Source organism: Ascidia mentula, chromosome 6 (genome assembly GCF_947561715.1).
Source record: "Ascidia mentula chromosome 6, kaAscMent1.1, whole genome shotgun sequence".
Classification (NCBI taxonomy): Eukaryota; Metazoa; Chordata; class Ascidiacea; order Phlebobranchia; family Ascidiidae; genus Ascidia; species Ascidia mentula.
Window position 1 is genome coordinate 7026082 of NC_138571.1, and position 23685 is coordinate 7049766.

At 39.3% G+C, this 23685-nt stretch overlaps 5 protein-coding genes across 5 annotated transcripts; 2 read left to right on the plus strand and 3 right to left on the minus strand.

The window, feature by feature from the left end:
* Positions 1–627: 627 nt before the first annotated feature.
* LOC145905875 (contactin-associated protein 1-like) lies at positions 628–4714 on the minus strand. The gene is made up of 7 exons (XM_082993191.1): positions 4400–4714; positions 3901–3988; positions 3649–3813; positions 3209–3325; positions 2253–2404; positions 2041–2170; positions 628–934 (listed from the first exon to the last, which is right to left on the minus strand). Exons 1-7 carry the CDS (start codon positions 4673–4675, stop codon positions 747–749), a joined length of 1116 nt encoding a protein of 371 aa, XP_082849317.1. The 5' UTR covers positions 4676–4714; the 3' UTR covers positions 628–746.
* A 3668-nt stretch (positions 4715–8382) lies between these two features.
* LOC145906038 (uncharacterized) lies at positions 8383–11387 on the plus strand. The gene is made up of 6 exons (XM_082993416.1): positions 8383–8955; positions 9039–9072; positions 9177–9238; positions 9354–9426; positions 9939–10001; positions 10070–11387. The coding sequence occupies exons 1-6, from the start codon at positions 8506–8508 to the stop codon at positions 10855–10857; spliced, it is 1470 nt and encodes a 489-aa protein (XP_082849542.1). The 5' UTR covers positions 8383–8505; the 3' UTR covers positions 10858–11387.
* A 334-nt stretch (positions 11388–11721) lies between these two features.
* Positions 11722–14501, plus strand: LOC145907072 (uncharacterized). Its single transcript, XM_082994508.1, has 5 exons — positions 11722–11857; positions 12204–12440; positions 12516–12748; positions 13529–13690; positions 14310–14501. The coding sequence occupies exons 1-5, from the start codon at positions 11722–11724 to the stop codon at positions 14499–14501; spliced, it is 960 nt and encodes a 319-aa protein (XP_082850634.1).
* Positions 14502–16818: 2317 nt separating this feature from the next.
* LOC145905866 (apoptosis-enhancing nuclease-like) lies at positions 16819–19317 on the minus strand. The gene is made up of 4 exons (XM_082993176.1): positions 18430–19317; positions 18173–18303; positions 17837–18037; positions 16819–17016 (listed from the first exon to the last, which is right to left on the minus strand). The coding sequence occupies exons 1-4, from the start codon at positions 18869–18871 to the stop codon at positions 16840–16842; spliced, it is 951 nt and encodes a 316-aa protein (XP_082849302.1). The 5' UTR covers positions 18872–19317; the 3' UTR covers positions 16819–16839.
* A 17-nt stretch (positions 19318–19334) lies between these two features.
* On the minus strand, positions 19335–19745 carry LOC145907073 (acyl-coenzyme A thioesterase 13-like). Its single transcript, XM_082994509.1, has one exon. The coding sequence runs from the start codon at positions 19743–19745 to the stop codon at positions 19335–19337; it is 411 nt and encodes a 136-aa protein (XP_082850635.1).
* Positions 19746–23685: the final 3940 nt, after the last annotated feature.

Below are 23685 nucleotides of genomic sequence, written 5' to 3' on the forward strand. Positions count from 1 at the left end.
AAAAACGGACTGAACCTGCTACAACATGGAGGTGCTCGCGTGTCTGGAATGCTTCTTGTTTTGATTTGGCATTTTGGTTTCTTGGCTAATTATGTCTCCTTCATTATTATTAATTGCCTCTCATGCAAGTTGCACAGTTAGAAATTGTCGATTACCCTTGATTACATGATTTAAGGATATTCGCTCCTGGCATATTTTTGTTTTGTTGTCGTAAACCTTTTTTATTTTATTTACCTAGATCAGTGATTCCCAACCTTTTCGTGGTTACGTACCACTTGCGGGTAAAATAATTTCGACGCGTACCACCTAGTTGAGTGTTACAAAGTAACCTATATGGGATAAAGTAACAAACATTTTGATCTGTTTTTAATTTTTTAAAATGATTTCCTAAATTTGAACTATATCAGCAAATTACGGAAAAGTACTCGCGTCCCACCTGGAATTCCGTCGCGTACCACTGGTGGGACGCATACCACCGGTTGGGAAACACAGACCTAGATGACTGTTAGCAAAACCACGTTTTGTCGTAACTATTACAATTTCTCGCATATCTGGTGCTGACTGATAAAAAAGGCTTCCATTGTCCTTCTGTCACTATCACCCTTAAAAACAATCAATTCTACTCCTTCAATCTGTGTGAATATATTTTGATTGTGTTTTCAGAGTAAACCAACTGAAAATAAAATTAAAACAAAGGACGAATGACGACCAAAGTTAACCATTATTTCTCGGTTTTTGATGCAAAACTATGCAGAACCCATGCATTCCAGGGATCCGAGAGTAAACCAGCCCGCTTCCCCAGTTTCACCGGCATCCCCAAACATAAGTTTGGTCACCGGTAACTTGGTTTTATCAGTAAGGAATCCCTCATCAAAAGTTTCCGGTGCAGAATTTTTGTCACAATTGCACAGAGTGCCTGACTTATCACAAGTTCCTGCAATAGTGTAGTAAGATGTTTAATAAACGATTTTTATCAATTTTTTGGATGTTTGATGAAGCGAATACAAAATTATCGTAACTTCTTATTTGAATAGTGGAAATAGAAATCGTACAAATAACATCTTAAAATGTATGCATTTAGTCATAGGGTCTCCAACCGTTGCGTAGTTATTTGCAACCGGTCCCAACAGAGGCAACAAGTTTTTGGCCATAAACACCAATGCCCACGGCAACAAAGACACTTTGTACACTTAATTAATTCAGCCGCAAACAACAGCTTATGCCAAGGTTGCCCTTGATAAAGCGTTGTGTTAAATTAGGTTCGTAAGGTTCGTTCTTTCGACATTTCTAATAATGTTGTTCATTATCAGTTATCCGCTACATACCTTCGTACAAAAATTGCCTGTCTTAAACAAGTCCGTTGTGCAAAAAAGTTGCGGACCTCTGCATTAAGTGACGGAAGTATAAATTTAAATAATAATTGCACCGTGATTTTAAAAGTTTTTAGGCTAAATATCGGGACTCTTCATTCGCGTTTAAATTGCAATTGTAATGTTCATTTATATTTCACTATTTTGACAATATGTGAGCCAATTGTAAGCCTTTGCATGCTATATTACATCTGATTAATGTGAATATAAAGAAAGCTGTGAGTGGACCCAACTCTAAAAATCCTAAAATCCTGTAAAACCGTTTCGGGTGCCTTAGGATCTTATAAAAATTGTCAATTGCTTTGACCAATGCCGTGTTTGTGTAAACCTTTTAAATATGAAGCGACTACACAATATAGACTGTGACGTTTTTGTGTCTGAATAATATTGTGTCTATCTGTGGAGTGTTTTTTTGTTACCGGGTAATGATGAAAATAAACTGAATTGAATTGAATAAGAAACTATTACAACGCCTATACGCACGACGTCGTTACTTTTATATTTTACTTTGTCATAGAAATATAAAGATTATCAGGGCGGGTAATTTGCTGCATTGGTCAAGCGACCCATATACCAGGATATTCTGGGTTGAAACCCCGGTGTGGTCAAAAAATATATAGATTGTCGGTGCTATTTGTGTCCGCTTCACCCACAAAAAAATATGGAGTACCTGTTTCACCACATGCACAGTAGTTGTCTCTTCTAGACGTCGCCCCACCCCAATATCTCATCGTTTCGCCGTCACGTGACACCCAAGCGCCATGTTGGTTCGCAAGCAAAACGCTAGCGAGGCAGCGATACTAGAAAACGTAACATCGAAACGTCTGAGGAATCGAAGGCCACGTGTGCCTTTTGTAACAAAAAATGAGAAACATGCCTTACTTTGATAAACTGGCGGCAATTGTTGGAAGCACGGGTTAGAGATACAATCTGATCCATGTTAACGTTGTATTTTACCGGACGTTTGTGGCACTGGATTTGCTCGCAGGAAACTCTTCCTTCGGATAGAGTGTCATGGCGGATTGAGGTAACGGCTGAAAACAAGGTGCTGTTTTTACTTGTAGGACTAAAACCTCGTAAAAGTTGTATTAAAATGTTTTAAATGTGAAAACACAAAATGATTACGCACTTTGCCAAATATTCTTGCAATTAAAAGTAAATACTGATTGCCAGTATGCAAGAGAGTCCCTTTGTTTTCCTACGATCGTTTGCACGAAGTTTATTGTGGATACACATTGATTTTGCTGTTTGTCAATTATTACTTCACAGTTAAATGTTGAATGTGCTTCAGGCACAGGTGACTACAGCAAAACTGCATATGTGTTATGCCTTTATTTGGGTCTCGTGTCATCTGGAATATTATTTATAAGTATTTGCTGACCCCTATGTAGCTAACATTTTATCTGCAATGACGGTAGGACTGACTTCTTGTAACCCTCATCAAGTCCAACAAATGGATCCCAGCATGAAATTGCTTTTTCAATAATTTTGCCTTTAGCGTTGAAAAAACGCGTCCAGATTAAAACGTGAGGTCGATATAGCATTTTACTTTGGATTTATCATCTTTACAACGAAAAAAGTAACTCAATTTGCAACCTTTCCTATTCTTGGGAATTTTTGGCGTAACAACAGTCAACTGCCACCATTATGATCTTTCTATGTTCATAAATATCACGATAAAGAGTGGGTTCCAATAAAACTGGATCTCTTAAGGGGACAGAATCCCCTGTTGTTGCACTGCCCTAAAACCCACGACAGCAAAGCCGATAGAAAATGTTTCAAACAAAGTGTTTGTTTTGTTTTTTTCAAAAAATAGTAAAAACAAACATAGTTCTTACCTGTTTCACCGCTAAAATCACAATGTACATAGAAAGGTTGAACACGATCTGGATCAGGTGAAATGAGATATGTTCCAGAATAATCCGGACTTATGTCGTAACACGCACGTGGAACATCTAAACCGTATAATGTCGCTGAATACTGCTTTTCTGGAAAATTTTATCGTGTCGACGTTTCTCGTTTTTTCACTTCTTCTTTTCTATTGTAGCGTTTTTTCTTTGTTTATATGCCACAATATTGTCCACATTGTCCACACATTGCTTGATGCGCATTTCATACCTCCTGATGAAGACTGCTGCATAACAGCCGAAACATGGATACAATAAAATTTGCCAGAATAGCAGTATTCAGCAATAAAACATGCCTGGTAGCGTCAATGACCGTACAATATCGTTTGCCCACCGTGTAACAAATACTAAAAAGTGTAGTTTGAATTTACCAATTGAGCAGAATCCCCCATATCCACAACGCACACATTTGTGAGGATGCCTTACGTCGCACTGACAACCGCCTATATCCCAATTACAACACGCGCAATCATTTCGGCTGTGGTTGAAGTAACAACGACAGCCGGAAAGTGTATTGGTCCACTTGTTCTTGACGCCTGCAGAAAAAAACAAATGCAAAAAAGTTCAGGACAAGAAAAAAAACATTCGCTCCAAAGCTTCATCTCTATCAAAACAAGAATTACCGGAAAATCGTCTGAGAACTTTCAATTCATCTCGGAGTTTTTGCATTTCCGCCAAGTCGCAGTCTGCACCTGCTGCTCCTGGGTCACCCTATGCAAATATTGACTCGCGACTGAATCGTGTTAGAAATGATCAGAATAATTTCAGTTTAGGGTAATGATTTCAACGGCCCACCAATGTTTGTGTTCGATTAGTTTGTACTGCACACAATTAATATTGCCTGGGGCCGTTAGCAAGGCGGCGTAACTTTCTGGAGACAAGCTGTTCTAATGAATATACTTCTACAGTTGGTGGTGCACGTTTTTTGACAAACTGATTGCACAACAACAACTTTAATGGAACTAGCTTTGGCGAGACACTTCTCGCTTTATCAGGTGCGACAAATGGCTAACAAATATTACACAATTTAAACACAGCATTGTCCACTTATTGCCATAAAAGCACCAATATACATTACATTATGTCTGGTAGCAGTAATATCTATGTACATCATCCGCCAACCTTGTTTCCTATCCCAGGGGGACCTTGTGGTCCAGTTGGTCCAGGTGGTCCAATAGGTCCAGCTTTGCCTGGCCTGCCTGTGCGGCCTTGTGTGCCCCTTGTGTTTGCTTCAGTAGTCGTTACGTTGTGGTAACTTGCTGGTCCATCAGATCCGTAGATGTGGTTTATGGTATAACTTGAACATTTACTTTCCCTGTTTCCCTTACTGGTCTCCAACAACAACATAAACAGCAGAAACTTTGTAATCTTTCTAAAGGCGCTGATTTTCCCGGCCATCGTTAAAGGTTAGCTGCCATAAATCAGAATTTTTACAAAAGATCCAAGTTATCAAAGGCTGACAAGTCAAAAAAGGAATAAACTTATCACAGAATTATACTACTATTGTATGTTGCCACTTTTTAGCTTTTAAGGCAGGAGATAAATTGAATAGCTCAGCACTAAATTCACTAATGAATGAAAATGGCGACAGTTTACAAATGTACCACAAAATTCATGAAGAAAAAAGGAAACAAACCCGCATCGACTTGTACAGCGCCTTAGAATCGTAATTCAATTTGACACATAACTCTACTTTCCAAAAGTGCTTCTGCAGGGTGTCTCTGTCAAAAGCAAGCTCTAATGGTTTAAACAGAATGCTCTCTCATGTTACACAAATAATTCTGTTTCTGGGAAAGCCAATACAAATGTGTTTACGTGCGATTTGTCTTTTGAACATATTTTAAAGGTTATATTATATGTATACTGACGTCACAAATAAATAAACGGCGAAATACCGCAAATTACACACCGTAAAATTACCTACAAGTTTATTTCTCTATTATTTCAATTAGTAATAATGGACGCAATATGTTTATTAAACAAAAATGCATTACAGGAATTCCAAATAAGATATCTGGCAGCGAGACTAAAGATGACCTAATTTCACAAAGGGCAATGGCCATGGCTTTTGTGCCAACTTCATAAAATAAAGATTGCAAATATTTTTGTGTCCAATGGACGAGAGCTGTCAGTTATCTGTGGCAAGCTAAAGTAAATAACAATATTTAAATGGAAGTTACAGCTGCCTGCTGGTACCTAGCCAATGAATGAAAAACGTACGTTATATTAAATACGATACTCAAAAAATTTGGGTTTCGACTATTTTGCTCAGTCGTTTCTTTTTATCATAGACGTATTACTAGTTTATGATTTAGATCAGTGAGTTTAAGGCAGTGCTTTTCAACCTGTGGGACCATCCGCACTGGTGCGGATATGAAAATTTGTAGTGCGTATGGCAAACATGGTGCGGATGAGTGCGGATGACAATCGCCTGATAAGTAGGCTTTTTAGTCTAAGAATTTTTCATATTTGGTTACGTACAAATCGTCGGTAGGCTTCCAATCGTTTAAATTTCGAAACTGTTGTTTTCTTGAGTCACAAACAGTTGAAATGTATTTGTAGAAAACGGTGCGCAGGTTTTATAGCCAAAGCAAACAGGCAAATAACGCCAGGAACGCAATTAACTCTTACCGAGGCGCGCAGTAATTCCACAGGCGCAAGTCACATTGCAACACATGTTGATTACATGGTGAATCTAAAACGCCCTTTGTTAGGTCAACTGTAGGACACAAAACGATATAATTACACAACAGAAACGCTCAAGATAGGGCAATTTATCATGCCGCCTGGAGGTTAGTATTAGTTACATCCCATTTGCATGTGACCCACTCGACCCCATTCTGCATGTGAGAGTAAACAGACGCAATAGCGCTGTCACTTGAGTGACAGTCCAAAGTGAATTTCCCATCCTCGAGAAAACAGGTGCAGTCATGACTTTTAGATTCTGCTGGTGAATGCCAGTCTACTGGAAATTACCATTTTTCTTCTTTGACAACTTGCAAAAAGGACCAGCGATTTGTGCAAGGTTTTGAATGAAACGACGATAATACGTAACTAAGCCAAGAAAACTTTTATTATCCCAAACAGATCGGGGAACAACCTTACGTAATACAGAGCTCACATTTTAGGGTTGAGACAAACACTACGATCGCTAACCAAATAACCAAGAAACGGTACTTTATCACGATACAGTCGACACTCAGATGGTTTCAGTTTTAGCACAGAACGCTTAAAACTTTACCCAAATTGACATTGTGGACTTTTATTACAGCAGCACAACACAAAATATCGTCAATTGAGCACAGGTAAATATTATTACGGGTCTTTAAAACAACATTTTTTAAACGTTGAAAGGTGACACATGCTAAAGTCAATAAGCCAAACGATTAACGCTTAAACTCGTACAAACCATTGTGAGTATCGAAGGCGGTTTTGTTTTTATCCTCTCCGCTCAAGAGCACCAAGGCGTGTAAGGTGTCATCAATACGTGAGGAAATCGACCCTGTGTTTGTCCACACAAAGACAAAACGAAAAAAAAAGTTTTTGTACCAAAACGTCAGGAGAGCTCCATCAAGAAACAATGCGGGATTTATTTTTCGGTGCATTAAAGGTGTGCGTTTTGGAAGCTGTTTGATAGAGGTGCCTGTGGTTTCACTCTTGTGTTCTTATAGGCGACATCATCGTAATGGTTGGAAAATACTTCACGGTTATACCAGATGAGTTGTGGCAAGTTTCTTTAATTGACCTTCGATATCTTCAAAATGGAAATGCTTCAACAAGGTCGCAAAATCCAAACCGTTTCTACATATTTCCGAGCAGTGCGCCATAGTCTCCGTCGTTCACTGCATCCACATCACCCACCACCACTGCTCACAACCATCCAAAACCCGTCACAGGGTGCAACACATTAACAATCGTCCCTCTCCTTAAAATACACCGATGAGTCAGAAGTATTGAGCGCAGATGACAACAACTCAGTTTTTAGAAAGACTCAAACATACCCACCATTTGGCTACTTGCACGTTGACTCCAAGATCAGTGTCCACCTGGTCATAGAAACCCTTAGAAATAACGAAATTTTGACTAGCAAACACGCGTGGACATGAGAGTAATGTAGTTGTGTAAAGTGAAAAGGAAACAAAGGCACCAATGGACCGGTTGTGATGTAAAACTGAGACATGTTCGGTATTCCTCCAAGTTTAAAGGACGGCGATACAGCGCTGTTAGTTGGAAGCAAGGTTTTCCCATCCGCCTGAAACAAAGCGATTTAAAGAAATATTCTGCAACCTGAATCCTTGTCGATTGCTGTAACCAATTACACTTGCTGGTGATCCGGTATCCACAGTGAACACGACAGACCGAGATTCGACGGTGGCGATAACGTGCGCTATACCGAGCATGCGCCACAGGAATGCTAACATGCACATTGCAGCACCGCTGTTCAATTCCCCACAAAAAAGCATGATTTTAAACAGCCTGTGAAATAATTGGTCACGCTCTTGTGTTTGGGTAAAGCTCATTTTCCTAATTCTTAAAATTACTTTCTGGCTGCCGTCAAACTGTGGTGATTAATTCACCCATTTGGAAAATATTTCAAGATTTTGTCTCAACCTCCAGGCATGAAAACAAGCTGAACGGCGCGATTCGATAGGTTGTTATGTGGATTTGAATAGATTGTCACCCTACCGTTTCGTAACGTCCCCGCACGAAACCTTGGTTTCGTCTCAATCACCTTTTTATCCAAATCAACGATCCATATTGTATTGCAGCGAAACTTTGGTTTCGTCTCAACCACCTTTTTATCCAAATCAACGATCCATATTGTATTGCAGCGAAACTTTGGTTTCGTCTCAACCACCTTTTTATCCAAATCAACGATCCATATTGTATTGCAGCGAAACTTTGGTTTTCTCTCAACCACCTTTTCATCCACACCAACGATCCATATCGTATTGCAGCGAAACCAAGGTTTCGACCTATTGTGATTTGAACAGTTTGTGCCAACGTGGCATTACCTGACGCCAAAATACCCTTTTTTCTGTACTATTCAGCTTATATTTAAAATGCGCACACAGAATGATCTATAAAATAGATTTGCCCATCGTCAATTTTGCAGCCCAATAAGACTGTTTTAGTTGGTGACACAAGAAAAACTATACTGCTTAGTAAAAAGTGTTTTACATATTTTAGTTTATTTTCACATCTCATAGTTACAGAAAATCTACAACATGTGGAAGATAACGATGCAGTTTTTCGGTGTAAATTGTGCGACTTGTGTGGATGATTCCCAGGTCGCAAATGAAGAGGGTGTTGGTTACTATTCTTGGAAATTGGCAGATCCTGAAAGTTTCGTTGATGCCTTAACTAGCTATCTACAGTTGGGAGAGTTCATGTTGTCTTTTTGTAAACGAGAAGGTTGTTTCGAGGTTACAGCAGTGTTGAACGATTTGAGGAAAAAACAGGTCATAGTGGACGCCTTGGACGGTTTTATACTTGATCTTGTAAACGACCACTTGGAGAAATATGCGAAGGAGCATAAATCCGAAAAGGTGTCCAGGTTTGACAAAGTTTTGATAGACAGGTTTGAAAGCTTGACAAAATGTGACAGCTTAATGGAAAACATGAGGTTTTCTGCTAAAGAAACACGAAAGACGATTTTGAAACATGGAGTCCCCCAGGTTGGTATAAATTATGTAAATACATATTTTTTACGATTTGCCACCTTTTTCATTTCTACATTGTTTCTTATGTTTTGTTGAAGGGTTCAACACCATCTACATACGGATATTCCTCAGGTATGCTTTTGGGCAATTTTTATACTCTAGCAGTTGTACATATATATATATATAGGAACAGGTTTTCGTCGGGTGTAAATAATTTCGATTGTTTCTCGTTGTAGAAAGTTCTCATCAACTTTCAAGTGATCAATCGGAGGATGGTGGCACAGTGGAAGCAGGCAAGGTGGGAAATTTGTTTTTATTCACAGCTTGGTAATTGACAATACGCCGACAATTTTCCCAGCAAACATTGTCATGTTTCCATGTTGGTAAAAATAAATCGTTTATGTTCCCTATAGGTCACTGGATATGGAGTCGTTGATGCGAATGCAGTCCCAATGTACAGTGGAGAATCTACGAGTATCGGCGAAGGTGAAGCTATAGAAGCCGACAAAATAGTTTTTGTTTTTAGGCACTTGCAATTTTGTTAGTACAAGTTGTCCACAATATCGTTTGCTTTATCTAATTTGCGGGTGATTCCATTCTAAAATCTTTGTACGTATTAAATAAGTATAGTGTAATTTATACACATAAATATATGTTTATTTGCGGCCACCACATGCTATGACTTTAAAACAAAACTAATGGCATCGCATTACTAGCACAAATTTCATTCTTTTACGAATATAACTATAATTTTGTTTATGCCATGCATCATAACTTTTTATCATGCATTTTAAGATACAATCCCACTGTTACCTCGTTTTCTCAAAATGGAAGCTTATGTATATAAATAACCATATTTCAAATAAATATTTCAATGAGGTTCTCGTCGCATATTTCATTAGGACGTGCCTTAAAGTAAAAACTAAACCAGTTGTAATTACATTTTGACCAAGTTATGCAATGCAAGCTAATTTTCTTACCTTGTGGCTTTTTGACAGATGGTCACGCTGATGAAAGGCAGACGCCTGTCTTAGACCTCAAAGACTTGCTAAATATTCGCGGTAAGTTCGTAATCGATCTTTCTTATGCTTTTTTTACCTTACTCTATAACGCGCAAATCTTGACGCAGATGCCGAGAACAAGGATCAATTCGAGGACGACTACGAAAGGCTGAAACGCAGGTGTGGAAATCCCAATATGGCCGCCTTGCCCTACCAAGTTCAACTCTACGTCGCCGCAGTGCGCGCAAATCAATTTGATGAAGCAGTGGAAATCAGGAATGGTGTTTGTACCATTATTCAGAAGCTGGGGTACAACATAACGCACGTGTTGGTTGCCGCTCAAAACCATGTCACAGAGGGCCTTGAACAGAAACTTCAAGCGTTTCTGCTTTACCAGGTAGCGGCACGCATGTGTGAAACCCCACCCTTAGGAGAGAATGAAGCCCGCAGTATTGAGAAATGTGTGTGGAATATAAGAGAACTGTTTCCAAAAAGCTTTACACCCCCAGCGGGAAATCGTTTTATTTCAAGACTAGTTCTACCTTGGATGGAAGGAAAAGCAAACGAAATTATTTGTATGGACGATGTGGATGAGAAAGTTGTGGCAGAACAAGCAGCACTGTCGTACAGTGCCATTCATTGGGTTGCTTTAAACTTCAGTGATAGAAGTGTGCGAGATCGTATAGTTGGCAAGGGAGTGGAGATATTACGACAGGCTTATGGCGAAAACGCAAAGAGTCTGAACGTCTTCACCTATTGCTTGATAAATGATGCCCATACTCACAGACCCAACAAAAAGGAGACTGAAGCCCGTCAATGCATCAAGGAAGCACTAGAAAGCATGAAGTTTGCAAGGTTCAACGAAGACGAAGAAATTCGTCTTAAAATCAGATGCAACAACTTTCTTCATAACTAACTTGCTGTTGGACTTTTGTGTTTGCTAAAATGACCTGCGTAATATGATAGTTAGATGTGTAGATTTTGTCATTCTGCTTTTTGTGCTGTGTACTTATACTAAAATCTTGCATTGATGGATGGCACAGTGGAATTGTAACGTGATATAACAAGCAAAAAAGGCCTAATGTGGTATAATGACATGTTACTGCGTTGTTGTGATTCAAATTATTGTTAATATGGGCAATTTAAAGCCTTCGTTAGCGTACTTTTCAAAATAACGATGTTATAACCAGTGAAAAAAAACCACCATTACAAACATAAACCATTTTCTTCAAAACATGCTGTGTAAATTGCAATTACGCTTTTAACGCCGCTTGAATGCTTTGGTACAGTATTTTTATTCGGCTCTGCACCTTATTAGCCCCTGTATATGCTTAAGCTTTGCCTGCCTTTGTGTCCAAACTTCGGACCAGGGTAAGAAATAAATGTACATAAATATAACGCAAGAGAAACTAGCAATAATAATGACTGCAGTAAAAATGTTACAACGAGGTATTGCAAATGTCCGCCATGCAGTTGAAAAGGCAAGTTCGGGTTAAAGAAGATTAATCATATTCCAAAGAGTACCTTGCAGATTGGTGCCCAAATGGAATGCAAGCTTAAAATAATTTTTCAAAATGCTATTAGTGTTTATTGCATTCAACACTTTCACAGTAATTTGTATCAGCTCGTTATTAATTTAAACACTGTTACTTAATAAACCTTACTATTGTTCCGTCATCAACAATGAATGATGAACAACACAAAGTTTGGTGCTTACATGCAATACCGGTGAAAGTGCCTTTGCGCATAAAGGTTTTCTAAAATAAACTTATATCATGTGATGACGGGAGATCGAAAACGAATTCATGTCGTTTCTTCCATAATTTTGTCCTTGCTTGGAACTGTAGCGGCATTTGAAGCTTGGCATTTTAACAGCTGGGCAAAATGGAAAAAGATATCAGGTTCAGTTTCTGCAGGTTACCCTACTTCGACTACTAAATTCATTATGAAACTATATCTTTGTTTTAGGGCATAAATATATTGTTTTTCCTGGCATTTGAGTTGTTTTAAAGTGTTTTATGAGTCTTAATAGCAAGTAACATTAAAACTGTGTAGTAGTTTTAAGTTTTCAGCGGCTTTAATGTTCAGGTGTTCTAAGCTTATGTTGCTTTATTTGTGGTGACGATTTACAACCACATGTTGTGTCTGAACTACTCCATACAACATCCTTTGTAAACAAAAATGAAATGCAGTATTGATACGTTACTGCACCATTTTTTAAGCAAAACCTATTATTTTCGTCATAATATTTTCTTATTGTAGCTCTTGGAAGCTGTTTGCCCCTGCCGCCACCTCTTGGCTGTGCTAACGACGAATACTTACGTGATGTTTTGACTGGATCAGAAACTGATTTCTCCAGTTTATCGGCACTTGCCTCTTTGCTGTCGTTTCTAACCATGTTTTCACTGTGCACTGTTGTTGTTGAAGTAAACGACTTTAACCAAACCATTAAAAATTTGACAGAAAAAAGTAACCTGGTTTTACTTGCCACTTGTACGGGTAAGTTTGTTGTCAATGATTAAGCCAAACAATGTTTTGTAATATCTGAAATTTTGCACTGCTGTCTTTTTGCAGGGGTACTTAATCTTTTGTGTTGCGTAATTGCTTCTTTCCGAATTCATGTGGTTGGAACCTTACATGCACATCAGGGAATTTTCACGGCTGTTGGACTTGTTCCTGTCTACTCTTCTTCGTATTACCTTGCTGCGATGGCAGCGGTGTCCTCCCTTATTATTGGTATTGTGATTTCAAAAACAAACTTCGAATATGACGAAAACAAAAGAAAAGTTTCGAAAACTGTTAAGCAGGTACGTATATATTGGGGTCAACTTTAAATGATTTGGACTAGTTTCAAAAGTTTAACACAGCTGTGAAACATACTAGGCTACCAAACAAACATGTTATGTTTTCATTACATAACGTGCATGCTATATAAATCCGTAACAATGCTGACCAATGATTTTGTACGGAACTAAACATTAATTTATGGATGGCCATCGGTGTCATAATTCGTCATATTGTACGCCTACCTTAGATAATGTGCGTGTGCCTTATTAAGGTGAATACATGCGTGACATTTGCAAAAGTGAACGCAGAAAACAAGAGCAAATATATCGACTCACATTAGCTGATGACAGTACAAGTAATTTGCCCTAAGACTATGACACGATCGGCCAACTTACATGCGCGTACGTTAATAAGTTGCATGTTCCTTAATTAGGTACGCGTACACGAGTTTGACTTATGACACGGTTGGCCATGAAATGTATTCTATTAACGTGCATGTACACTAGTAGCGAACGTGCTGCTCATTAACGCGCGCATACCTTATTATTCCACATGATGTCGTTCTTATTCGGATTTTGACACTGTTGGCCAGGCTTTAGATAATGTACACGTTCGTTAATAAGGCAAACGCATGTTATCTAAGGTACGCGTACAATATGATGAATTATTACACCGATGGCCAACCATATTAATTTAACGTTGGATTTTTATTATAGGCTGGGACTACGTGGTTAACGAATACAACAAAAAGAATGTTTTCTAAATATATTTAACCTCAATTAACTGTTTGTTCGTAACAGCACATGGCTCGGAACCTGATGTACCCAGACGACCAACGTAACACAAAGATGGTGACATTTTCAAGCATGGAGCAAAATATGGAAGAGGCCGCTGCTGAAATATGCGTCAAGGCTTTGATGAAATATACTCTGGAAGAAGACATTGCTGAACACATTAAACTAGTAAGATACTGATTTGAACAGAATTTTCGGTTAGTGAGGCCTGCAGCAAGGTTTGCGTATTGTACGTACATTATTTACATTGACATCATTTTGGTTTAGAACAGTGATTCCCAACCTTGTACCAATAATTTCAACGCATACCACCTGGAGTGTTACAAAGTAGCCTAGGAGATGAAGTAACGAATATTTTGAGATCACTTTTAATTTTAATTTATTTACATTCGAACTATATCCGCAAATTACGGAAAGTTGCTCGCGTACCGCCGGTTGGGAAACACTGCTTTAAAGAATACTGTATAGTAATTAATAATTATAGCGTTGAATGTAAAGAATGTATATACCAATTGATTTATACTAGTTTGTTCTTTTATAATTAGGTATAGGCGTAAATGCGTGATCTTAAATTGCTATAAACATGAATCGCAGTAGTGCTGCCGGTTCTATTTTGGATCGCACACTGCCGTTTAAAACGTTGCAGTTTTTGCGCCATTGTGTTTGTTAAAACATTCATAAAAAACACATTTTATGCTCCTCTATACGAAACAAAGCAAATGTTTTTGTAACGACGCATTGAAAACTTGTTCTCACGTTTGCAGTAACCCATATTTTTTGTCCGAAGACTTTTGATGATCGCTTTGGACCGACGTGGCACTGTGCGGTTGGTGCAAATTTTGGCAGTGCCGTACACCACATCGCCAGCGAGTACATCGAAGTATCCATGCCAAACTTATCAGTCCTGCTGTTCCGATGTATCAGACCAAACACCACACCAGATCAAATTCCTTTGTCGTATGTCGGAGATTTAACGTGATTATATTTTTATGCAATTCAACCGTTGCGCCAAATATATCTCGATTTTTATTATTTTTGACATTTTAAAAAAATATTTGGGAGAATTAATGAAGAAATGAATAATGCGGGGGTATACGGTATAAGCAGTTTTTTGTTTATATGAACGACATCCGTTTAATCGCATATTCTGATTCATTTCATACGTATATTAAATACCAAACCGTATCCTATAAAAATCTGTTAAGATTATCGCAGAATTCGTTTAAATACTGACGACAATATAAACAAATTATTCTATCAATCAAAGTATTAACTTCACACGTGCAGTGAAAACCTTGCGTTAAACTTCGAACACAAAATCTAACCATGTTCAGTGAACCCCCCAAATCCCTTGCAGAACACGTATTAGAAGCGTTTCTAATTAACATGTTTACTCCGAAGGTTTTTGTTCTAAACCAGTGATTCTCAACCTTTTTGCACATGTGGACTGGTTTAATTTCAAACAACGTTTGCGCGCGGTGATGTGCAAAATCCAAACTAAAGTGTAATGAACGGAAAATGTGAATAAAAAGAATATTTAATGAGAATCAATTCATTTAATGTGGAAAGAATATATTGGGGGACCGATCTTAACTGTAGTATGAATGTGTTTTCTTCAGGCATATTTAATGCGTTACACTAATATCGCGTTATCTACGTAGCAAACAAATAACTGCAAAATATTCATCAACATCACAGTTTATCACGCCATTGACAGAACCAGGTTAGGGTTTTGTTGGTTGCCTTTTAGTAGTCGCTATTTTCAATCTAGAGCTAAGGGGCAACGATTTTATTTAAGGGTTTGGCGATGGATGCTTGTTTTATTGAAAGCAAAGTTGCCTAATCGCAAATTTTTCCAAAAGGGATTTATACCGCTGCGCTACACGCATTTTATTAAAGAACTATCTTATCTGAACCAATCTTTCCTTGCAGCGTTGTGATGCGAGCTGGTTAGAACCATGCCATTTAAATCTTTTTGGAAGATTTTATGCATAAAGTAGCTTAGCTGAAATTAAACAAAAGTGAGTAGCCCTTCTAACTAGGTTCATATTGACAACTTTTAGTCGCGTAAGTCGGACTTGAATGTTTTCCTCCATGTTTCGTAGTGTAAATTCGACCAACAGTTCAGCAAAAGAACGCGCATTGTGGACACCCTAAATCAGTGTTTCCCAACCGGTTGTACGCGAGCCACTTCCCGTAATTTGCGAATATAGTTCGAATTTAAAAAATCCCAAGTGGTCTCAAAATGGACCTGACTAAACTTGGGCAACTAGGTTATATCCGTTTATTCTTTACAAATTGAATAAAAGTTAGAGTTACTTTATTTTTTTTTTAAATTACCGGCATTTTAATGAAATTCGTCTAACTTGAAAATTGGAATTATCTCGTTGTCCTAATCATTAACACACCTGGTTCCCGTTTGCAAATTACCGCAAAACCCGCATGTTGTCAATTAGGGATGTGCCAAGGCGAGCCCGAATCTATTCGCCGAATAACAGCACAGATTTCATATTCGTGCGAACCCAAATAATAAGCAAGATTCGTATGCGAATATATATTGGAGCGTAATATGGTTATGTGATACACTAACTGAGGTTTAGTGCTTTTTTGCATGATCGACAATAGAAGCATACCGCTAGGAGAGCAAGTCTGGTCGTTTTTGCTATTGGTTAATCACCATGAATGTACAAAACGTGATGAAAAGAGCGTTTCTCTTGCAGCGAAATCCCTTTCGTCCAACATCATATCATAGTTATAGGCGCAACAAAGTAAGTCTATTCGTGGCACGGGTTTGCAAAACTAAAACACAGAAGCGCATTTGAAGACAAAACAACTTAAGTCCTGAGTTGTTTAACATTATATTTGATCAATCTGAAGGCACAATTACGTCATGTTAGGTCAAAGTATCGTTCTTCCAAAACAGTTGCGGTATAGCGGCCACTATTCGCCTGTGCGATAGTAGACTTAGTGGTTGGTTTCTTTAAGTTTGTCATACTTTGAAGAAATCAACTGTATGCAATCATTTTGTCGTATGACAGTAAAACAATCGTTCGTCAAGGAACACAGGCTACATGCGCGCGTGATCTATTGGTCACGTCTTACTTACACACGAATATATTCGGGTTCGTGCGAATAATGATTCCTATTTATTCGGGTTCGCACGAACCTTTGTCCATCTGGCACATCCCTATTGTCAATGTCAAAACATAATATCAAAACTGCTTTATTCAACGGTTACAAATAACTTTAACCTCCTGCAACACAATTCTACCGTAATATGTCGATTTGCACAGTTTTATTGCTAAAAAACGTAAAACTTACAAATCATCAATATCATTTGCATTTAATTCTTCCCAGTATTTATCGTCTAGATAGGTGTCATTGTCCAAAATTGACGTCACAATGCCACTGTTTTCTTTTGCCCAAGAACCAAACGCATGTTTAAACAAGTCCATCGTTGCTTGCGAGTCTTCTACGGAGCAATGTGTGTGTTTCTGGAAATACACAAACCTTGTCAGTAGTTAATCTACTTTGCCATGTGTGTCACAATATTATATCCACATGTATTTTGGCATAAATAGGTATTATAGGTATGGAATCTGCATTATAGAATCACAATCCTATCAATTTAAAACTACCTAATAAAACAGCTAGTTTTGTTGAGTCATAAAAAACAAACACATAATCAGCATGCCTAGGGATTGACAATACAGAATAATACACTATTGCAGAATAGTTAAATCGAATCCAATTCTGTTTTTGTTGGATGCCCTGCTAGTCGTATGTTACGTGGTCTAAACTATACGACTTGCATACCTTTGCTGGTTCCAAACAGGGCAGCCAATTTTCACTTTTAAAGGTGACGCATGATTTTGCGGGTACAGTGACGTTATAATGGGGTTCCAAACATTTGTTTCCGCCTTGATCTCATTGTTTATTTTTTTATATGACAGCTTATAAAATGTATGTGCTACCAGTGCTGATCGCGGATAGTAAACAATACTTACTCAACGCGATGTAAATAAATTTATTACAGAAAAGTAATAAATTATTCGAGTTTAACGCAAGCTTATTTTTGATCACACGTATTTTGAGTTTGGGCAATAGCCTACGTAAGTTTAATGATTCGCTAGGCTCACTGGCAGTTGCAAGACGTTGTGTGAGGTATATAAAAACTTTTGATACGTTAAATCTTACATGCGGTAGAAGTCGTGTACAAAAAATATTCCATATCTGTAATAAAGCTTGAAGGAGAAAGGCAAATAAAAATGTAATAATGTAAAAGAAATAAATCTGTCTAAAAACAACATTTACCTGGATGTGTTTGTTCATTATTACACGAGACAGCATTTTAAGACTTGACTTTTTTGTTCCATTGTCTTGCATCAGTTTGAGCAATGCTGGCAACTTATGAATGTCCACAACATTCTTAGATGGCAGGAAAAATTTCAAAGCATTGAAATCATTGAAAATAGAATGCCCAACTACTATCTTTCCTTTAACAATTCGCAAAACCTGAATTGCAAGTTAAAAGTACCTTAAAAACTCTTCAATAAATGTTGCAGTAATACAAAACATACAAGCAATGCCAACATGTACCAATAGTTACAATGGAACTTTTATTATGAGTGATCATGACAACACACTTACTTTTTTTTGGGTAGATTGAAAAGTTTCAGCAGATGAAGAATTTAAGTGTTCTGGCTTTATGCCGCTGTATTTATAATGGTAATCTGCAACAGCATGTTGTGGCTGAACATAAACATCCAAAAGAACATCACCTGTAAAAAATATACCAATCAGAAACCAAATGTTTTAACTTCATACCCACAACTATGTAAATTAAAATACAAGAGTTAAATAAAAATAGGTCAGTTAATTTATTTTCAAAAACACTTTTTACATACCATCGTGATCTACCACTGAGCACCTTGCAAGTTGAGACCCTCTATATATATTTTCAACCATTTCACAGTCTAAAGCAACAAAATGTTCTTTGCACTTTTCCCACATTTCATTTTGTTCATGGTTTTGCAGCCTATCGGATTCATTGCTTTTCAAAGTCGGCGATGAGTTTATGAAATGTGAAGATGACTTCTTTGTACTTGGTTTGCTAAGAATGTTTGCTGGAGAGGAAGTTCCAAAAAAATTCAATGCAGATTTTGTCCTTGAATCTGTATTTGCCATCCTAATGAAACTTGCAGATTTCGTACCCGTCTTATATCTTGCTTGTTTAATTGGACAGGTTGTTATAGCTAATAGTGAATGGTCCAATGTGGAATGTTTATTTGTGGGGTGCTTCATATTGTTCCATAAGAGCACAGCAGTGTTGGAATAAAATACCCTCATTTAGTGGAGCATGTCCAATTACAATGAAACCTACCAGTCTACTGCAAATTGCAACAACTGTTATATAACGGAACACAAATTTACAACACATGCAGCACCAGTAATACTCTTGGAATGAAAACTTTCAACACTTACAGCATAGTTCCAAGGATAAAAAAAATTTCTTGAATTCTGTTTGCAAAAAACTTATTTCTAATTCAAACTGGATCAACACTTTTATGTTTAATGGTATATAACCCGTGTCAAGTTTATCATCTATATATGCTAGTTTTTACATATGTTGTATACACAGAAAAACTTTCAGTATTTTACACACTGACTGCATAGTTGTCCATTAGGTCACTGTAAAAAGATTATTTTGTGCATACATTACACAAATTGCTCGTAAGCAATCATGCTTTTTGCCACAATAAATATTCAAAATTACATTGTTGCAAAATTTGAAATAAAATAATGTGTGCTCTTATGCAACATGTTTTGTATGTCTGCCATAGGCAATTAGTTTACCATCTTGGTTTCGAATTTCAACATTTGCAAATGCCAATGTTCTCCCTCGTTTCAAAACATCCGATGTGATGGTAAGAGTGTCACCCTTGCTTGCACTTCCCGTGTAAGAAACGTTTATGTCAACCGACACACCAAACTTTGGGTCTTCCATTGAGCCAAGAGCATAAGTAGACACAATGTCTACTAATGTCGCAGTCATTCCACCATGAAGATTTCCATTTAAATTAAGGTGCTCATCAAGCACCGGCATTTCACACTTTACTTTGCCATTGTCCGCTGATAGAACATTAATATGTTCGCAAACTCTGTCAAACCTTCTTACCCCTGCCAAACTTTTTACAAGTTGCCGCAATGCTGATGTTGCCATCACTATAATATTTTGCAGTTGTCAATTACTAAAGCTTTTAAATTCTAGAAAATAAATGTAACAATATTAATTTTTCAGAAAAAGCACAATTTTGAATTTAATTACCAATACTTGAATTAACATGTGAAATAGCGTGCCTGACAGCAACAACTAAGCTGTTGTGTGCATTTTTACTGTGGCGAATAAGTCTTGATCATATGGAAACTGACAGCAGACACTAAAGCTTGTCTGTTGTGTTTTTTCTAAGTGTGTACAACTAAGCTAGGAAATATGTGCAAAAGAGCCATAATAATCAATGAGAGCTGCAGACAGGGTGTATACACGCACTGTCTCGACCTGTAAGGTCTCATCAGTGCAGCTGTTGATGTGGCACTGTGCTAGCTGGTAGACTAGCAGGCACACAGATTTCCACTTTGTGGTACCTTTCGGCCAATCGTCGATATGTTGGGTACCAAACTAGGTAACAATCAACACAGACGAACCACGTGGAGCGCACTATGGCCAAAACAACTGTTTGGGATCCATTAGCGCTATCGGCTCGGCTTTCACCCAAATCATATTATATGCGCAAAAGAGCCATAATAATCAATGAGAGCTGCAAACAGGGTGTATACACGCACTGTTTCGACCTGTAAGGTCTCATCAGTGCAGCTGTTGATGTGGCACTGTGCTAGCTGGTAGACTAGCAGGCACACAGTTGTTTTGGCCATAGTGCGCTCCACGTGGTTCGTCTGTGTTGATTGCTACCCAACAGTTTGGTACCCAACATATCGACGATTGACCGAAAGGTACCACAAAGTGGAAATCTGTGTGCCTGCTAGTCTACCAGCTAGCACAGTGCTACATCAACAGCTGCACTGATGAGACCTTACAGGTCGAAACAGTGCGTGTATACACCCTGTCTGCAGCTCTCATTGAGCTAGGAAATTTTTTTGAATTTTTATATCTTTTGCCGAACTTTCCGAAGTGACCTAGAGAATTAGGAGAGCACATATATAATTTGATTTTGGGTTTCTTGTTTCAAATGCTGCAATTTTTTCCCTACTAATGAGACATCAAACGCACACTTCAATGCAAAGCAGCTGCCAGACGGCAGACGCACTACGTGTAGTTGATTCCATACTTATTTCTTCGTCTAAACGTAAATTATTTGTTTTTGGTGCCTAAACAAAAAAACTTTCCACAAAATGATTTGCCACAACGCTACACGTGTTTTATCAAAGAACCCCCTATCTAAAAACCAACACAATTTCCTACCAGAAAGACGCTAGTCGACAAAACTTTAAACGCACACAACTCTACAGTTTCTCTGTGGATTCCGATATTTTTTTGGCACGATGCATAGATTGACTCAAAATTTAAATTATTAATTTTGAACGAATTTTGTAGCGCATATTAATATGCAATGTCATAAATCTGCTATAACTTTTTTCATAGGTCGACAGGAAAGATAATTCTACCACCGTTGCAAAGCTCTTTAAAATGCATATTTTTATACATATTACACAAATATAATGATATTCAAATCAATTGTAAGAGTTAGAGATTTTTTTGAAAAAAGTTACAAGTGAAAACTGATTTTCTTATGACGGTCATAATAAATTCCGGGACATATTCCCACACGAATGAGAAGACAAATTGGTATCGTTGAAAAGGTTTTGCAATGAACTTCGCAATGGTGGTAGAATTGTCTTTCCCGTCGAACTGCAGCCAAAGTTATAAGCAAAAGACTGATATTTATTATGGCGGTCATATTTAATATTCGGCCGGTAAACACATTTCCCCCCAAAAATCGCGCACAAGTTAGGTATCGCTGTAAAGGGATTTTAAAGAGCTTTCCAACGGTGGTAGAATTATCTTTCCTGTCGACCTATGAAAAAAGTTATAGTTGATTTATGACATTGCATATTAATATGCGCTACAGGTCCGCTAGGTACCTTCTAATACTACAGGTCCGCTATGTTTGATCTAATACTACAGGTTCGCTGTATTCAACCTTCTAATACAGGGGTGTCCAAAATCTGGCCCGCGGGACAAATGTGGCCCCGCCACGGAATTTTACATTCGTTGCAAAATTTCTCTGTGCTTGAATAAGATGACGTTAGTAGCTCATTCCGCCTTTTTCTGGAAAAGTAGTCCCAGCTATAATACTTTATCACTGAAAGTCGCAGCACTTGTATGCGCCCAACTTGTCACTGATGGTACACCTGTCCTGACTGGCATATGAAGTGGATCTTTAGCAAAGTCAGCGAAGAAAGGGCAGCTGTATTAAATTGCCCTGCATTATCCACCAACAGACTCTCTGTGCAAAAGATTTTAAATCTGATCACGTCGTAAAACCAGTGATAAAAAGAATTAATGTTAATGTTGTTTTGTGTAAAAGAGGAACAATGAAAGAACTATCAGAACCTGCTTGGCTCCCGGATTTAGCTTTGTGAACGTAACGAAACATTTGAATATACACTGAATGTTAAACTTCAAGAACGAGATGAAACTGTGAGCCACGTACCTTTGTACTCACCCCAAGGTTTCCCGCACAACAACTTGAGTGTACAAGTTACAGTATCTTCTCTTTCGAGAGAGTTTTCCAATCGCATTCCAGATTTTGCAGCACTGAAAAAGGAATAATTGATCTTGTAGAAAATTCGGCATGTCATAACTCGAAACATTTAACCTTGATCTTTTCAAACTCCTCTCTTCTCTTTAACAACTACTCCCCGTCTTCTTTACGCTTTCGCTAGTTATCTCGCATGCGTTTTGTCTTTTTACCTGCACTACTTCTTCTAAGTCTCCTTTGTCGCGTAATCGCAGCAATTACCTCTTTGTTTCTGCCTCGACTTTGGTATCTCTCCACAGACCGGACCTAGCGGACCTAGCGGACCTAGCGGACCTAGCGGACCTAGCGGACCTAGCGGACCTAGCGGACCTAGCGGACCTAGCGGACCTAGCGGACCTAGCGGACCTAGCGGACCTAGCGGACCTAGCGGACCTAGCGGACCTAGCGGACCTAGCGGACCTAGCGGACCTAGCGGACCTAGCGGACCTAGCGGACCTAGCGGACCTAGCGGACCTAGCGGACCTAGCGGACCTAGCGGACCTAGCGGACCTAGCGGACCTAGCGGACCTAGCGGACCTAGCGGACCTAGCGGACCTAGCGGACCTAGCGGACCCAGCGGACCTAGCGGACCCAGCGGACCTAGCGGACCCAGCGGACCTAGCGGACCCAGCGGACCTAGCGGACCCAGCGGACCTAGCGGACCCAGCGGACCTAGCGGACCCAGCGGACCTAGCGGACCCAGCGGACCTAGCGGACCCAGCGGACCTAGCGGACCCAGCGGACCTAGCGGACCCAGCGGACCTAGCGGACCCAGCGGACCTAGCGGACCCAGCGGACCTAGCGGACCCAGCGGACCTAGCGGACCCAGCGGACCTAGCGGACCCAGCGGACCTAGCGGACCCAGCGGACCTAGCGGACCCAGCGGACCTAGCGGACCCAGCGGACCTAGCGGACCCAGCGCACCTAGCGGACCCAGCGCACCTAGCGGACCCAGCGGACCTAGCGGACCCAGCGGACCTAGCGGACCCAGCGGACCTAGCGGACCCAGCGGACCTAGCGGACCCAGCGGACCTAGCGGACCGAGCGGACCTAGCGGACCGAGCGGACCTAGCGGACCGAGCGGACCTAGCGGACCTAGCGGACCTAGCGGACCTAGCGGACCTAGCGGACCTAGCGGACCTAGCGGACCTAGCGGACCTAGCGGACCTAGCGGACCTAGCGGACCTAGCGGACCTGTAGTATTAGAAGGTACCGATCACGCAGTACCACAAACAAATAAACTGACATACAAAGTGACACGCACCAACGGTGACATGCAAAGTGACACGCACCAACGGTGACATGCAAAGTGACACGCACCAACGGTGACATGCAAAGTGACAT

Bases quoted from the DNA above. Each gene is read 5' to 3' on its own strand.
- LOC145906038 (XM_082993416.1), top strand. From the start codon at position 8,506: ATGTGGAAGATAACGATGCAGTTTTTCGGTGTAAATTGTGCGACTTGT. The intron at 9,239-9,353 runs GTGGGAAATTTG...TGTTCCCTATAG, and splicing joins GCACAGTGGAAGCAGGCAAG to GTCACTGGATATGGAGTCGT. The intron at 9,427-9,938 runs GTGAAGCTATAG...GCTTTTTGACAG, and splicing joins ATCTACGAGTATCGGCGAAG to ATGGTCACGCTGATGAAAGG.
- LOC145907072 (XM_082994508.1), top strand. From the start codon at position 11,722: ATGACGGGAGATCGAAAACGAATTCATGTCGTTTCTTCCATAATTTTG. The intron at 12,441-12,515 runs GTAAGTTTGTTG...GTCTTTTTGCAG, and splicing joins TTTACTTGCCACTTGTACGG to GGGTACTTAATCTTTTGTGT. The intron at 13,691-14,309 runs GTAAGATACTGA...TTTTGTCCGAAG, and splicing joins TTGCTGAACACATTAAACTA to ACTTTTGATGATCGCTTTGG.
- LOC145905866 (XM_082993176.1), bottom strand. From the start codon at position 18,871: ATGAGGGTATTTTATTCCAACACTGCTGTGCTCTTATGGAACAATATG. The intron at 18,304-18,429 runs GTATGTAAAAAG...TATTTTTTACAG, and splicing joins CTCAGTGGTAGATCACGATG to GTGATGTTCTTTTGGATGTT. The intron at 17,017-17,836 runs GTAAATGTTGTT...GTGTATTTCCAG, and splicing joins TAATGAACAAACACATCCAG to AAACACACACATTGCTCCGT.
- LOC145905875 (XM_082993191.1), bottom strand. From the start codon at position 4,675: ATGGCCGGGAAAATCAGCGCCTTTAGAAAGATTACAAAGTTTCTGCTG. The intron at 2,405-3,208 runs GTAAGAACTATG...CCTTGTTTTCAG, and splicing joins TGATTTTAGCGGTGAAACAG to CCGTTACCTCAATCCGCCAT. The intron at 935-2,040 runs GTACTCCATATT...ACACTATTGCAG, and splicing joins CTGTGCATGTGGTGAAACAG to GAACTTGTGATAAGTCAGGC.
- LOC145907073 (XM_082994509.1), bottom strand. From the start codon at position 19,745: ATGGCAACATCAGCATTGCGGCAACTTGTAAAAAGTTTGGCAGGGGTA.